Genomic DNA, 15,436 nt, shown 5'->3' with positions numbered 1-15,436 from the left:
TTTTGTTGTCTTCAAGAATCTTTTCCAGCACCTTTTCCACTGCACAAAAAACATTTACACCTGCTAACATCTGATTTCTGCAATATAATGGGAAGGCAATACAACACCTAGGTGGACGTGGTAATTTTAGCCTCTTTGCTAGCGTGATGCAATGACAGGCTGCCGCAAAGTACCCTTTATCTCCGTCTAAGAAGCGCTACGTCATTCCAAATTAGTCGACGGTTTGAGAGATTGAATAAGTGAGCGATATCAAAAAGAAGTTAGAAAGCACTGCAACATTTTAACTTGCCTCCATGCTGCTTTTTACTGTTAACTGACCCGTCTGTGATGTTGAATTTGACCCCCCAAAGGGAAGGGAGTCTATGGCCTTTTTGTAGCAAGTTTGCCCGTGTCAAAAAAAAAACACATGATAATTTTGGTGGAGGAGTATTAGTGTCTCTTTCAATTCATGTCTTTTCCAGGTCAATACATCTCCTTAAGTGACATCTTACAGTTGAAGGCCACTGGGCCCTATAGGCCTGTTAAGTAATCCATCTATGTCCTAGATGCTACATGTTAGCACAGGTCACATCAGAATGCCTCTCCCCTCAAAAAAAAAAAAAAAAAAATAACGTGACCAGAAAGAACAAGTTTAATGAATAAAAACAGCAAACATGACGACAGAGAACATAAAAAGATGACAGATGCACAGTGTTACAAAGAGTACATGACAGAAACATGGAAATAAGTTCACTGAGAAACCAATCAGACAGCGGGCTACAATTATTCTCTCACACGCCGCCCATCTCATTCATCTGCATCTATTCTCGTGTCACTCTTCACCCATGGCTGTCTTGATGATATCTGCTCTTCTCAATTTGGCTGCCTCTTCAAACTTGGTGATGGCCTCATTACAGGATTTGTTCTGTGAGTGGGGGAAATGAAATCCGGATCAGACGTTGTGTTCTCGCAGGAAATTAGGAACATTTTGTAGATGTTAGCAGTGCTGTGCAATTAGCTCACTTTTATATGTAAGAACAAGAAAATAACAGATTGGAAAAGTATGTTTGCAGTTACACATTATGCATTACGTGGGTCAATAATTTAAGGTGTTCTCTGAAAAACATACAATGATGATCTTGTGCCTCTCCTTCTGTAGTTTGAAGAATTCCTCAACAGTCAGCTCCTCTACGGTCTTCTTCAGGGCGATAAAGTGGCATGATGGAGAATGAGATTTGTGCTCCTTTCTGGAAACAAAACAAGAGAATGATGAGGGGGAGAGAAGTACTGAATTTCATGGACCATGTGCAATCTGTGCGCACAAACACACATGGAAGGAATGGACACTGTGCCACGCAAAATGGACAATGAGAATGACTGCATGTTGTACCATTTCTACATTATCTATAGACATAATTTAAAATAAATATGGATGTGAGACACAAACAGAATTTTTCAGTGATGTTTCATAGTAACTCAAGCAGTGCCATTTCAATGACCATGAATATAAAGCAAATGTTTACAGTTACAAAGAGTTCAAACAGCACCCGGAGTGCTGGCGCATCAGTCGCAGACACAGCAACATTATGTAACACACAAAGGAGCAAAGTCTTGTGAATTTTAACAACATACAAGGACATTTTAACTGGAAATGTACAAGAGGTAAAGTAAATTCTCACACACACACCCCAAATAACAGATATTAAAATGGATGTGCTTAACATTATGTTGAACTACAGCCTCAAAAATGCGTATCAAAAGCTTGTAGTCTAGGCTTACGCTATGAATACTTGGGTTATTTTGGCCATTAGTTGTATCATCTGATCTCCATTTTATTACCAGTCGGCCAAAAAGGGGAAAATATCCCTGGGTCAAGAAAGCTGTCTCAAAATGTGCTTGTGAATCACAGACCCACCAACCTCAAGGAAATACTTTGAGTACCACAATAGTGGAAAGCTCATGTCACATGCTTTTGCACCCCTTCCCTTCTCTTCGCGCATAGTAATTTCCCCACTCACCAGTATATCATCAATTCATTCAACATAAAAATCTGCTATAAAAAATAAATAAATTATAAATTCTTGAGAAAAATTGCCTTACTGAGAAGACAGATATTTATATTTTGGAATAGACAGGCGTTTGTGGGTTAGAGGTGAAGTATGTAAGATTTAGGGGGATTTGGTGGCGTGTAGCAGTGAATTGAAGATTGCAACCAGCTAAACTTCTTCTTCTTCTACTGGCTAGAATTCCTTTCGTATTCATTGTTCAGGAGGATTTTATCGGGAGCCAAATTATCCACTTAGGTCTCTTCATCTCCAAAACAAAGGGAGCAGGTGATTTAAACCGCAAGAAACACTGAATAAAGCAGTTTTATGTTACAAATCAGTTTAACTGTGCTGCTCCCCCTTGCAGTTGGGCCTCTTAATGTGGTGGCCGATGTGAAAATGCAAAACTCGAATGGCCCTGTGTGGAGCCAGTGTTTAGTTTGTCTGTTCTGGGCTACTGTAGAAACACTTTGGTTCAGTGTGACGATCTCCTTAAATAAAGACCCACTCTCAGTGGAGAATAAAATGTCTCAATCTAAGGTAAGGGAAACAGCAAGTCTTATTTTCAGGTACACACTAAAGAAAACATACTTTTCATATTATACTCTATTTCTGCAAATACACACTGGACCTTTAAGCTATAGACAGTGGTGGAAAGTAACTATTGGTAAGTACAGTTATTCAAAGAACTGTACTTAAGTACAATTCTAAGGTGCCTATACTTTGAGTATTTTCATTTAATGCTGCTTTGTATTGTTTGCTTCATTACATTGTCATTTTGTGCTAATTCCACACATATTTGGCCCATAAATTCCAAAGTTTTTAAGGTATTCCACAGATTTTACCCATTTGAGATCAGTTTATCAGATTATAGGAAACAAGTGTTGCACACTCTGGCTCCATGCGCATTTCTTCTATTTTGATTATGACATTTCAGTCTTTGGGCCTTCTTCTAGATCAACAATCATGCTGAGACATGGATACATTGATCTGTTACATAGGCCATACCCTTGTCACACAGCTAGTAATGATAAGATGATCATGCTACATCATTAGGTTGAGAAAATTACACAGTCACATACAGACAGTCCCACAGCTGACAGCTGTCATCATGCTACACAATCATTACCAGCTGTGTGACAAAGGTGTGGCCTATATAACAGATCAGTGTACCTGTGTCTCAGTATGATTACTGATCTTGAAGAAGGCCCAAAGGCTGATACGTCATCATCAAAAAGTTTAGTTTATTAATAACATGGAGTACCACTCAGCCTGCAAAAACAGTCGTTTATGTCTTCTGAAGATCTGACATCTAAGAAAATAACTTTGATGTCTCGGAGACTACAAATTTTCAGCACAAAGTCTGTGTTACAAACTGAACGTGGCTGTTTACCAGGCAGAGAGGGTTTGAAAAAATGTTGCATTGCACTATGGGAAATGAAGGGAGCCAGAAGAAAAAGTTGAGGTGCTTTTGTCTATGACCATTCTTTGTTAAGTCTGTCTCTCACAAGCCCCCTTACTTTGTCGCTGGAGTGCTCCTTTATTTTATAAGCATAAAATATTGACCATATATTTTACTTTACAACCTACTTTGTTACTTTGCTATTAGTTTTTATGATTCTGTTGTGCCATTGCTTGTTGTGAGTTATGTGTCCTTTTACCCTGCTGAGTCATATTACATTTGTTACGGAACCAACCTACTTTTCTAGACATTTAGACTAATTAGAAAAATAAGACAAACACAATTTGATAAAGAAATAAAGCTGCATATATTTCCTGTCCTTTTATTTGCATTTCAGACCCATGAGCCTAGTAATGTGGTTATCTTACTGTGGGTCGTCCTCTGGCTCCCAGCCCTCCAGCTCTTTGAGGCAGAAGAAACACATGGCGATGTCTGGGCTGTTCTCTGACGGGGTGTGAATGAAGCCAGCTTTGGCCATCTGGGGAGACAAATGAACAGAGGGACAACATTTTAAAAACAATGCAGCTGTATATAATGCTGAAATGATGACTTGGCAGACTGAAATTTAATAAACAACCACTTCATTGGTCAAGAAATCTTTTATTACCGAGCTACAATAAGCAGTTTAGATCCACAGAAAATTAATCTACAGCTATTTTGATTAATGAATTAATTGTTCAAGCAGAAGCCCAACGGGTCAAACGTGAAGAATTGCTGCTTTTCTTAGTTTTCCATCATTGTGAACTGAATATTTTTGAGTTTTGGGTTGTCTGTCAGACAAAATGACATTTGAGAATGTCACCTTGGAGTCTGGGTAATGGTGATGGGCATTTTCCACTATTATCTCACACTATTTTCTGACATTTTATGGATCAAATGATTAGTGGAGAAAATAGCACATTCATCCATAATGAAAAGAATGATAAGGTGCAGGCTCTAAAATGTCAGTTGTTGGTCTCAGCTTCTTAGAACTTTTCAGTTCTAAATGATTGTGAATTGAGTATCTTTCAATTTAGGAACTGTTGGACAAAACAAGCTACTTGAAGACGTCAGATTTGGGCCCTTGGAAATTGTGTCTGGCCATTTTCAAACCATTTTCTGAACTTTTATCAACTAAATGATTACTTGATTATTTAAAAACAGAACTGGGAATTCAGTCCACTACGGAAAAACCACGAGTTACAGTTAGCTATAATAACTAACTTAATTAAATCCTGTGTCTGAACTCCAGGGTATGCAGGCAACATTATTAGTTCAAAATCATAATTATTATATCCTTCACAATCATAGCTAATATAATTAATAATCTCTCCAGCAGTTGCTTTGTTAGTTGACCTCAAATTAGAGCAGCCTTTATAATAGGAGTAACCTACATTTGACACCTACATATACCTTCAAGGTTTACGCGTAACGTCACCAGTTGCAAATACAAAGAGTTTACTGCAGTACTTTAAGCTAACATATAACTGTTGCACTCTGGTGACAACTCTACTCTAAATTAAAATAAAGATTCAGAGTGACTATCTGCTGGTGATAACACTAAAGCTAAATTATTATCGGTTTTCTTTAGCTAACGTTAGAGCTAACTGTTGTTGTGTTAGCTAGCGTTAGGCTCAGCAAAACTCACGTTCTCCGGAGTGCACGAGCAGTCTTCGTCGAATGGCCACCCCTCGAAAGTTTTCAGTCTGTTCTCATAAAAATACATTTTAATGTCCTCCTCGTTGAGCTGCTCCATTTTGTTTTGAGTTAAAATAACTGTTACTTTAGCTTGAACCAGTGTAGCAGCACCACCTGAAGCCACCGAGCTAAAGGGTGTTTTCAAATTTTCGCAAATTTTCACATCGACCGTTGTGATTGGTGGATGGAGACCACGAGCGTCCAATAGCTTCTTCTTCTCCCTCTTTGTGGCCCGACAACATGTAAAGTGCACAGGTGCGCCACCTAGTGTTCATGCTTTGCAAACTTTTACTTTCTCCAAGGGACATTTCCAGTGGTTATCAAGGCGATTCCACGGGTATTGGTGAATATGGTAAAAGGCACGTTACGTTATGAAGGTGTTCCACAGTTGTATAGATGAACTTGTCTTGGAAGAAATGCACAAAAAAAGTATATGGGGCACCTTCATCATGGCACTCCTCGCTTTACCATTAAAAAGTAAATTATATCAAAAGATTATCCTATATAATTAAAATTAAGACCAGATACCTCACTGTCACTGTTTCACCAAACACCTAAGAAGCTAATTTCTAAATGATAAAAGACATTAATGCTTGCAATGTTTTTCTAAGACAAAGATTTAAAGTTGAACAACTGTGTGTTTTGTGTTTGGGAGATTATCATTATCTTTTTTTCTGCGTTTTTTGGAGGATTGTTTAAAATTTGCATATCAGAAAAGGACTTTCAAGCCCCCAATTAGGAATATAATATCAAATTTGGTGTGATTATGATGGAAATAAAAATTATGTACAATAGCTTGATCATTATGGCTAAACATTTTATTAGCAGAGTGTAGATTTATCTATTCCAGATCAGTTTTCCTTGTCTTCATGAATGAGTTCAAGAAGCACTGAAATGTATGAAAAAAAAACAAGCCAAGCATATTTACAGTAACATTCATATATTATTTTCTGATTAGACATTTGACAATTTTATTTATTTTCTATTTTACTTTATTTATCTATTTTCCAAGAGAGTTCTGTGCTCAGCCTGAAATTTGCTGTTTGTTCTTTATTCTCAACGTCATGTTGTAGTGGCCAGAATTTGTTACTGATTAAAGATGAATATTTTACTGAAAAAAACAAAACAATCTATCAATAAGATTTATAGTATTCCCCGGTTAGACATCCGACCCTTTTATTTTTTTATATTTACCTTATTATTAGTTTATTTTTTTATTTTTTGTTTATTTTCCATTACAGGTCTATACTCAGCCTGAAATTTCTTTATTCTCAATTTGATGTTGTAGTGGCCTGATTTTGTTACTGAATAAAGAATTTTTTTAACCCTTGCAAATTGGCTTGATTTCTCTCAAATAAATGGAAAGAAAGCAATGAGAATGAACCAAATATGAGCAAGATATTAGTAAAAAGTTACCAAAGAAGTGAAAATTAGCACACAAAAAGGAAAGTAAAACAACAAAAACAGGAAATGACCTATTAAAGGAGCAAAAAACAAACAAAAAAAACCCAAAACCTAATTATATGTAGAGGTATATGTATAATTATTTTATTATTATAAATAGAATTTTGGGGGCATTTTCCCCGAATTTTTAAAAAATAATAATTTTCTAAATCTCTCTTTCTCATTTTTTTTTTTAGCTAATTCTCAGGTATTTTATTTGTCACCTTTTAGTAATTTTTTTGGAATTTGCAGGACATTTTATGCCAAATTGCTGATTGAAGAAATCAAACCAATTTGCTCAGTTATCAAAGGTTTAAATAATTGTGAAAGGTGTCTGAAAGCAGCACAAGAAAAAAATATTTGCTCCAGGTTTCAAAGGGTTAAAAGAAAAAACAAAACAAACAAACACAAAAACAACGTTTAATTACTCTAAAACTTAAAAAAAAAAAGACAACGTCATCACACTTCCGTTTTTGTCTTCATGGGTAATGTAGTTCTTGACGCTTATTGGTCCAAAACGCAACGCGCGGAACTTCGTGAGGGCTTCCCGTCCCGTCCACTGTCAACAACCGGTTCAGGATTACCTCTTCAGTTTTTGCCACAGGTTTTTAATTTATTTACCTAACTCGGCTAACGGTGTATCTAACGTTACATATGCAGACTCGTCCTTCTTCTTCGTTGGTGTTGTGGCCATGGACGGACGCTGTGCTGTTGAGACTTGGGCAGAGTTCGGCGTTTCAGGACCATCATGCTCACCGAGGGTCAAGCGTGGTTTTGGGACAAATGTGTTCCTATGTACCGGCAGCGACGAGGTCTATGTCTTCACCCAGGAGAGAAAACTCACGGTAAGTAACCTATATTTATTAGGCGTCATAACTACACCGCAAAGCTAAATAACTGCTAAGGTAACTGTGTAACTATATTTACTATGTGTTGTGTTGTTGCAGGCTGTCCTCCAGTTCCCTGGTCCTGTGAGTGACCTGGTTGAGAGTCATGACAAGCAGCTTCTCTATGTAGCCTGTAGGACTGGAGTTTATTGTGTCATTTTACAAGTTCTGCTGTCCAGGTACGAACCTTCATGCAGGTGGTCCAATTGTATTGTAGATCAACAGTTAGTTCCTGTCAGTGCCTCTTACTTATGTGACCTTTTACCTCTGCAGAGCTCAAAGCTCCCCGGCTGATGCATCCTCCAATCCAGCTGAGCTAAAAGTCTCCTCCGAGTCTCTGGTTGTTGCAGAAGAAGGGGTGTCATCACTGCTTCACGTCAACTCTGTACTCCTGACTCTCACCCATAGAGACACAACCTGGATGTTGACTCTGTACCAATCCTCAAATTATGAGATGCTCACCTCATCCAGAGTGGTCTCAGGACTTGTTCACAATGACACAGAGAGACAAATGGGAAGGAGAAGGAGGCCTGTGCTGATTTGTGTCTACTGTAGTGATGCAACACCAACATCAGAGGCAACTTTAAGTGACGACCACTTCCGCCTCGAGCCGGTCCTCTTCAAACTTCTGTTTGGAGTAGACGCCGCCCTCGCCAAATCCCCTGTTATCCTCTGTGGCCTGCCTGATGGGTGCCTGTATTTCTTCCCCCTGCATCTCCCAGGGTCACAACTCAGAGTCCTGCACAGCCTTGAGCAGCCAATTGTATTTGTCGGAGCATCTGACGTCGTGGAAATGGGTCTACGACATGCACAGTGTTTGGTGGCAGTGGGTGAACTAGGGAGAGTGGTGCTGATCAGAATGGACAAGGGAGGGGACAGCAGAACTAGTTTTATTGAGGGGTGTGTGCCAGGGCCTGTGATGTGTGGCTGTGTGGATAAAAGCTGTCTTTACTACAGCACCGGGTCAGACCTGCTGGTACTGGATCTATCAGAGGGATCATCTGGGAGAGAAGGCCAAGAGAGGAATGAGGAGACAACTAGTAAGACCGACGCCGCCCTCCAAAGCCCCACCAGTTTAAATGTGTGTAGAGTGGTCGCCTTGGCTGAGCCTACATGCAACACTGCAGGTAAGCAGGCCTAGCATTAAAGTGTTGACTTTAAAAATGACAACGTGCAACAGTTTCTCCCTGTCAGCCATTGCTTTGAGTTCACACAACGATTGTACACGGTGGACATATGTGACAGTGGATTCTTAAGTCTCTGTTTTTGTCCTAACTTTGGACATTGCCCTCACAAACCAGGTGAGGTTCAGCTGCTGGGGCTGTCTGTCAGAGGGCAGCTCCATAAGATTACCTTGCCTGTGGGTCGAGAGGATGCAAGATTGTCCAAGGTGCCGTCCACACAGGCCGGCCGCAGCATCAGGGACCTCCTGTCTGCTATCGGGGACGTCTGTGAAAGGTACACCCAGCACAGAAGACATTTATTCTAGTTAAGGCTACAATTGGTAACTTTTATAAAAATAACTTTTTGGCATATTTGCTGAAACTGTGACTATATCCTGACAGTAGCGCATGTTACAAATAATCTTTTCCTCCTCCTACTTTCAGTGCTCCTAATGGCATTTGAGTCTTTTGCAGTCAGACTGTCAAATATGAATCAAGATTCTGTCACAGCATTGCCTATGTCTCATCTCAAATGTTTTCAGAAACATATTTTAGTGTACTGTTTAGCTGTAAAATGAGAGTGTTTGTGACCCGGCCGCCATTTTCAAAACATTTTAGCCAAAATGATATACTGCCCACTGGCCAGATTGAGCTTTCTAATTTTACAGCTAAACAGTGCACTAAAATATGTTTCTAAAAACATTTTAGGCGTGAAATAAATAATGTAGTGACAGAATCTTGATTTATCTTTAATCAGTAGGGGCGTGCCATATCATCTAGTTCACGCTAATACCTTATTATTTTTAATATCATATGAAAAATTCATGTTGTGATACTCGGGATATTTCGACTTGCCGACATATTAACGTCATACTGTTACCCACGGCAACAACAGGCATAGCTGAAAGCGAAAATATTACTGACTCCGTGGTGGTTCCCAAAAGAGGAGCTGCTTTAGTAATGTTGAATAAACTGTGGCATCATTAGGCCCCGGACTTCTCAGATTCTTTTAGCGATTTACCACTCAGAGGGAACTCATTCAGCAGCTCCTCTGGCAGCAGCACAGCGTCTCTCCCTCTCCTCTCTTGCCATTTACACACGGGAGTTAGTGACGTCAAGTGATTTTGTCATAAAAATTTGGTAATGTAAACCTACTTGTACTTGTGACTCGACAAAAAACTACGTACATGTGAATGTGCGATAGTTCTGGCAGTATAACAGCCTGTCACAGTTTACAGCGTGATGATTAGTGGAGAAATGGCAGAGCATAAAGGTCCAGGTGGGAAAACACAACTCAATCATTTAGGATTTTACTAATAGAAAAGGAAATCACCTTTTGATTTATATATACAGATCCCAGGGTTCTTTATTTTGTATTTGGGAGCTGTTTAAATGTGTAATTTGTAGTGGATTTTATTTAGTTGAACTATTAATATTGTATACAGAATCTGAATCTCACTCTGAGTTACTGGTGTTGTTCACAAACTAAAGAAATGACAAATTATTTTAGTTTTTTTTTTACTGAATATTTAAAGGTAAACTGTTACGGTGACATGTGAAACTGTGTCACTTATTTTGCAGCTGTTCTGAATTCTTATAATAGTATAATAATAAATTATAATAATAATAATAATAGTAGAATATATATATATTTTTTACTAATTTGTCGTATTGGCAATAATATTATTATTGCAAAAATACCCTGAAATATTGTGATATTATTTTAGGCCCATACCGACCACCCCTGTTGATCAGCGCTGCCCAGTTTGACAGTTTGGCCAAAGTTCATGAGTAGTGATTGACCTGATTGAGAGCTGCGTTTTGAGACTCTTCGACTCTGATTGGTTGTTGGCATTCATGTGCAGCGAATTATTTTAAATGTAATTAGAAGTAGTAGGAGGCAGAGGAACATGACTTTTATTCACAGATTATCTGTCTCGTCTAGTGCTGTGTGAATATAGTGACAGTTTATGCAAATATAAGAAGATATATATTTTTTAAGTTACAAATTACAGCTTTAATATCATCTGTTGACATAGATATATTTTCCATCCTTTCCTTTAGAGCATCGTTGCTGAAAACTGCCATCAAATCCAAAAACCACATCCTGAGGCACCTGAATCAGGTGTTAAACATCAGCTTCCTGCTGATAGCCAGTACAAACAGTGAAGAGCATCTTCCCATCCAGGAGAAGCCCATCAGATGTCATGGCATAACCAGCTGGAGCAGATTGCTCCAAAAAGACTCCCTGAACCTGACATGTGTCCTGGATAACTCAAGTCCTTATGTTTTAGAACAAGGCTGGACACTGAGCATCGCTGTATTCCCTCTGTCCTATCCTCCCACTGCAGGGGGGGGAAGCTCCTCCACAAATTTTTTATTCCCGTTCCACAATCTCCATCCAGGGCAGAAGTTAGAGGTGTCGCTGCCTCTAGCAGCTGCAGGTGACACATCCCTCCCCGTGACAGTGAGCTGCTCACTCATCTTCTCACTCACATCTCTCCTGGGAGAGGAGGCTGCAGACCTACCTGGGCTGCAGAGTAGTTGCATCAGTTTGCCCTTGAACACACTGACAGTGGATTGGTTGCACGCCTTGCAGGTGAACAGTCCCATAGCTGCCCATCAAAAGGCCACGTCTCAATCCAGCAACACAACAGATACCATCCAAGCTTTTATCAGATCAAACCGGATTAGGTGCGGTGGACGAGGGGAGGGAGGAGAGAGTGCTTCAAAGCCTGAGCGAGAGCAATATTCAGCAAGTATACGGGTGTTGTCAGAGTTACTGAGGGATACACTGGTGTTGAAAAGCTCAGATTTGGATGTGCAGGGGCCAAACGTGGCTCCTCAAAATGTCTGCCTTTCTCTGCTGGAGTGGCTGTTGTGTGAAGGTTGTGGAGGAGTGAAGACGGGACATCAAGGAGACAAGATTGCACTCAGCACCTCAGTGGTCCATGCTCGAGGTCCAAATGGACACACTGTCAAACTGACTGCAAAAGAGGTAAAGAATGATCTAATATCAGATTGGTAGTTTATTTTATCTTTGATTATGTGACGAAAACAGATGAGAGTTGTTTCTTTGTTGTCCAGGTGAATGTAGGGGAGGAGAGCATGAGGAAGGAGGAGTCCCTGGCCACAGTGGAGGTTCAGGTTGAGAGCTTGTCTATTGCAGCAGTGTGTGGACTGCACCATGCTGTGCTGCGCCGGATACAGGTACAAACACCGACTACCTGCTTCTCCAGCATTTTCAGAGAAACTTGAATGTTGTCCAACATGTTTGTTATACTTGACTTCAGAAATGAAATGATATTATACTTCATATCCCAATCATAGTGACCAGAATGAAATGTGAATCAATGTTAAAGATAGCCTGTCTTTGAAATACTTGCTTTAGTGTCTGTGTCACTGTTGATGGGGACAACGGACTAGTAGCATTACTGGGTTTGCATGGCCACTCTGTTAATGGCCCGTACACATGCCCCGTTTTCTGGGCCCTCAAATCCATTACGTGTGGAAGACGCACTCAAAAGTGAAAGTGACACCGTCTCAACTCCCAGGTGTTCCAAAGGGCCTTTAAAGTTCAACTTTTGGAATGCAGCAACACACACTGCATGTCATGTGATGAGGAACAACCAATCACAGCTGGCAGACATCTTTCCTTTCTTTGAAAACTATCAGTCCAAGGTCAATATGGAGGAGAAGTTGATCATGTTATTGCAGGGATACCCAAAGCTTTACATCTGATCAGCAGATAAGTAAGATTAGAGTTAGATGGAGTAGAGTAAGATAACTTTTCTCGTAAGAAGACTATGATACAGTGCTGGCTATAGTTGCTTGGCAACTTACACGCCTAGTTGACACAGATGTTATGGATGTTTTTGATGAAGTACAATCCAGATCAAGGTTGATATTTCTTGTCTTCCTCGTCTCTTATTGCAAACTCAGCTGTCAACATTAGTCACACAATCAAACTTTTATTATTTTCAGAATTACCAACTACAGCAGACTCTCCCAGACAGACGTGACTCAGATGGTCTCACCAGGCTTGATAATTATGTGTGTCCCTACTTTTAAATGCAGACGCGACAATTTAATCAAAATTACTTCAGACTGTTTGTCTGCTCTGTTCCCTCACTCAGACTCTGTTGCAGAGGGCTCCTGAGAGGGCTGCTTCCACAAAGACGGTCCAGAGTTTAGGTTTAAGACAAGCACTGCAGCGGGCCGAGGTAAGACCTACGTCTACTAACAGTTATTCTTATCACCTAATCATTCAACGCCATGTTATGCCATTACAGTGACTGGCACATTCTGCCTAAAACATTCACAAGACCACAGAGATGCACCCAGTAGCTTGTCAGAATTGTCTCTGTTGTGTTTAAATCTAAAGTATGTTGATATATTCTTGAGCTCTTTGCTTTCTTTCCTTCCTTCTCATCTCAGCACCTGCAACGGCAGATTGACCAAAGTCGAATCTCGGGGGCCTTCGGCGTAGGCGTGTCCACAGGGCAGATGGACCGATCTCTTCTCAGTGTTTACCGGGCACTCAGAGAAAACCCTCTCCTCATAATTTAGCACTTTTTCCGTCCGAGCCCACGCAGCTGCCCTTGGCCGTGTCCGGTGTTATATAACCTGTCTTTGCAGCCGACGCATGAAAAATAATGCCCATAACTGTCATTGTTATTGTGAATGTGCTTTTACATCACTGTAAATGACTGTTACCATTTTATATTTTACACAAAGAAGATTTTGTGACTTATTATTTGCCATCATTATACTGTACATATTGTACATGCTGTAAAAAGTAATGATCACCCTATTTTTTGTGAGTCGTGTGTTTCAGCTCAACCTCACTTTACAAACCGTTACATTCAACTGAAGGTGACAGAGGAGCTCAGGTGGAGTAAAAATATCTGCAATTACACTCCAAATGAGAAAACTGTGACCTATAGCCTGCTGAAGGTCGCTGGTTCACGGTCTCCTGAAGTGTCAGACATGTAGGTGTAACAGTGACACTCGACCTGACGTCTTGTGTAATAGTTGTTCTTGAAGGTGGTGCTGGAGACAAGTGTACGCACATGTTCTGGGTTTTTTTCCTGAGCAGAGGGTTGTCTAAGGAAAGGATTCAAATGTAATTAAGTTTTGAGGGATTAAAGCTAGAGTGACATACTTGAGAAAACTGACTGGACATTGAAGACTGGATAGACATCACAATTATTTTAGGGATTGAACCCGCAGCGTTCTGGTGATGGATAACCTCCCTAAAACCTAAAACCTCTGGACTGCTGTGTGTCTGTGCAATAAGACAAGAGGGTAAAAGTTTAGGGTGGGTGAGAGAGGATTTAGTCTGTGCCAGTGAGGTTATCACGTAGAAACCTAACATCACCTCCAGAGGGCCCTACAGTAATTGTAGTCACATTGCATGACCCCTCTCAACCTTGATGTGCCTGAGACATGCAGCAGTTTCTACTTTAATGGTCCTGTTCTTGTAACATCAGGAACGACTACTTTAGTCACAGAAACAGCAACACCTTCTTGCATCAAGGTGTAAACTGCGTAAGCTGCTGGTCTCCACATGTCCGAAGCAGCAGCAGGTCCTGGCATGTGGAGTGTCAGACCAGAGTGATGTTTGCTTCCTGTACAGATGCTGACCCCTGATGCTTGTAGGGCTCCTACATGGCAGATAACTGTGGACCCTTGAAACAGTAATGAATCTCGGCAATCGCAGACAATGAAGAGGAAATTCCTCCTCTGCTCCAAATGACAAATACCAGTGGACCCTGGAAACCTCAGCAGCAATGAATCAGCACTATCAGATGAAGGAGATGGGGTGATTTAGAAGAAAAAAACTCCTGCTCTGCTTCAACAGTAGCTAATCTGTTTTCACAGTCCTCAACAAAGATGAAACATGACTTTAACAATATATCAATAGACCCTGGAATCCTCTGCAGACAGTTCTCTGGACCAGCAGATGCTGACCTGAGGATGCTCCTCAAAGTCCTGTTGGGAAACACCTGCCGTGTTTCCTCCGAGGGATGAAGAAGAAGAAACTCCTCTGCTGCAGAGGAGCTAAAGATTCTGCCTCTTTACAGATCTCTAAATGCCACAGACACAGCATCAGCAATAATATATAATAAGACACTTTGGCAGCAGGCTTCATTGCTACCTATATGTACCTTTACATGTAATACATTGTATATAATCTGCTGATAATTTTTACTGAGAGGTGAGAAGTGGATGTTGTGCTTTGGATTCACTATGACTGTAGGGCACTGGTTCCCCTTTTTTGGCTTGTGACCCCATAAATGAAGGAATGTCTCTTTATGATCCCTAATCGCAGGATGTATCCCCTGCAGTTCAACCAAAGAGTGTTTCTTCCCTCTTAGACTGTTACTGAATGATTTTTATGGGCCCTAGAAAGGTGAAAGTATTTCACAAGAAAGCAAAAATAAAAGAAATTACAGAAATATTCTGTCTTAGCCCCTATTTATCCTGGGACCACGGTTGGAAACAACTCGTGAGGAGTATGGTTCTTTGCTGATGTTAAAGGAGCTGTATGCAACATTCAGAGCATATCTATAATTCAGAGTCTGAGTCGGGATTGCCTGCACACGGCTCTCAACATGGAGGTGTCTGAGTTGGCGGCTAGAAGCTGACAGAGCTAACAGCATGAATATGTTAACAACGGTAACAGTACTGACAATCCTAATGATATTAACCAGGGAGGGGACCAGGGTGTGGGTGTTACTCTTCGCTACCTCGCTACCTGCCCAAATGGGACCTCTG

At 40.4% G+C, this 15,436-nt stretch overlaps 2 protein-coding genes across 2 annotated transcripts; one reads left to right on the top strand and one right to left on the bottom strand.

Annotated features, from left to right (window-relative positions):
* Window positions 1-610: 610 nt before the first annotated feature.
* On the bottom strand, window positions 611-5,329 carry birc5a (baculoviral IAP repeat containing 5a). Its single transcript, XM_050060212.1, has 4 exons — window positions 5,114-5,329; window positions 3,855-3,964; window positions 1,109-1,226; window positions 611-904 (listed from the first exon to the last, which is right to left on the bottom strand). Exons 1-4 carry the CDS (start codon window positions 5,219-5,221, stop codon window positions 812-814), a joined length of 429 nt encoding a protein of 142 aa, XP_049916169.1. The 5' UTR covers window positions 5,222-5,329; the 3' UTR covers window positions 611-811.
* Window positions 5,330-7,148: 1,819 nt separating this feature from the next.
* Window positions 7,149-15,103, top strand: faap100 (FA core complex associated protein 100). Its single transcript, XM_050060036.1, has 8 exons — window positions 7,149-7,451; window positions 7,554-7,672; window positions 7,767-8,620; window positions 8,795-8,951; window positions 10,721-11,654; window positions 11,744-11,866; window positions 12,793-12,879; window positions 13,094-15,103. Exons 1-8 carry the CDS (start codon window positions 7,299-7,301, stop codon window positions 13,223-13,225), a joined length of 2,559 nt encoding a protein of 852 aa, XP_049915993.1. The 5' UTR covers window positions 7,149-7,298; the 3' UTR covers window positions 13,226-15,103.
* The last annotated feature ends 333 nt before the right edge of the window (window positions 15,104-15,436 follow it).

Source organism: Epinephelus moara, chromosome 13 (assembly GCF_006386435.1).
Source record: "Epinephelus moara isolate mb chromosome 13, YSFRI_EMoa_1.0, whole genome shotgun sequence".
NCBI classification, from domain to species: Eukaryota; Metazoa; Chordata; class Actinopteri; order Perciformes; family Serranidae; genus Epinephelus; species Epinephelus moara.
The sequence above is the reverse complement of the archived record's forward strand: the minus strand, read 5'-3'. Positions and strand labels throughout refer to the sequence as shown.

Coding starts and splice junctions, on each gene's coding strand:
- faap100 (XM_050060036.1), top strand. CDS start 7,299: ATGGACGGACGCTGTGCTGTTGAGACTTGGGCAGAGTTCGGCGTTTCA. Junction 7,452..7,553: donor CCCAGGAGAGAAAACTCACG/GTAAGTAACCTA, acceptor GTGTTGTTGCAG/GCTGTCCTCCAGTTCCCTGG. Junction 8,952..10,720: donor ATCGGGGACGTCTGTGAAAG/GTACACCCAGCA, acceptor CCTTTCCTTTAG/AGCATCGTTGCTGAAAACTG.
- birc5a (XM_050060212.1), bottom strand. CDS start 5,221: ATGGAGCAGCTCAACGAGGAGGACATTAAAATGTATTTTTATGAGAAC. Junction 1,227..3,854: donor GAGCCAGAGGACGACCCACA/GTAAGATAACCA, acceptor TTTTGTTTCCAG/AAAGGAGCACAAATCTCATT. Junction 905..1,108: donor AGAGGCACAAGATCATCATT/GTATGTTTTTCA, acceptor CCCCACTCACAG/AACAAATCCTGTAATGAGGC.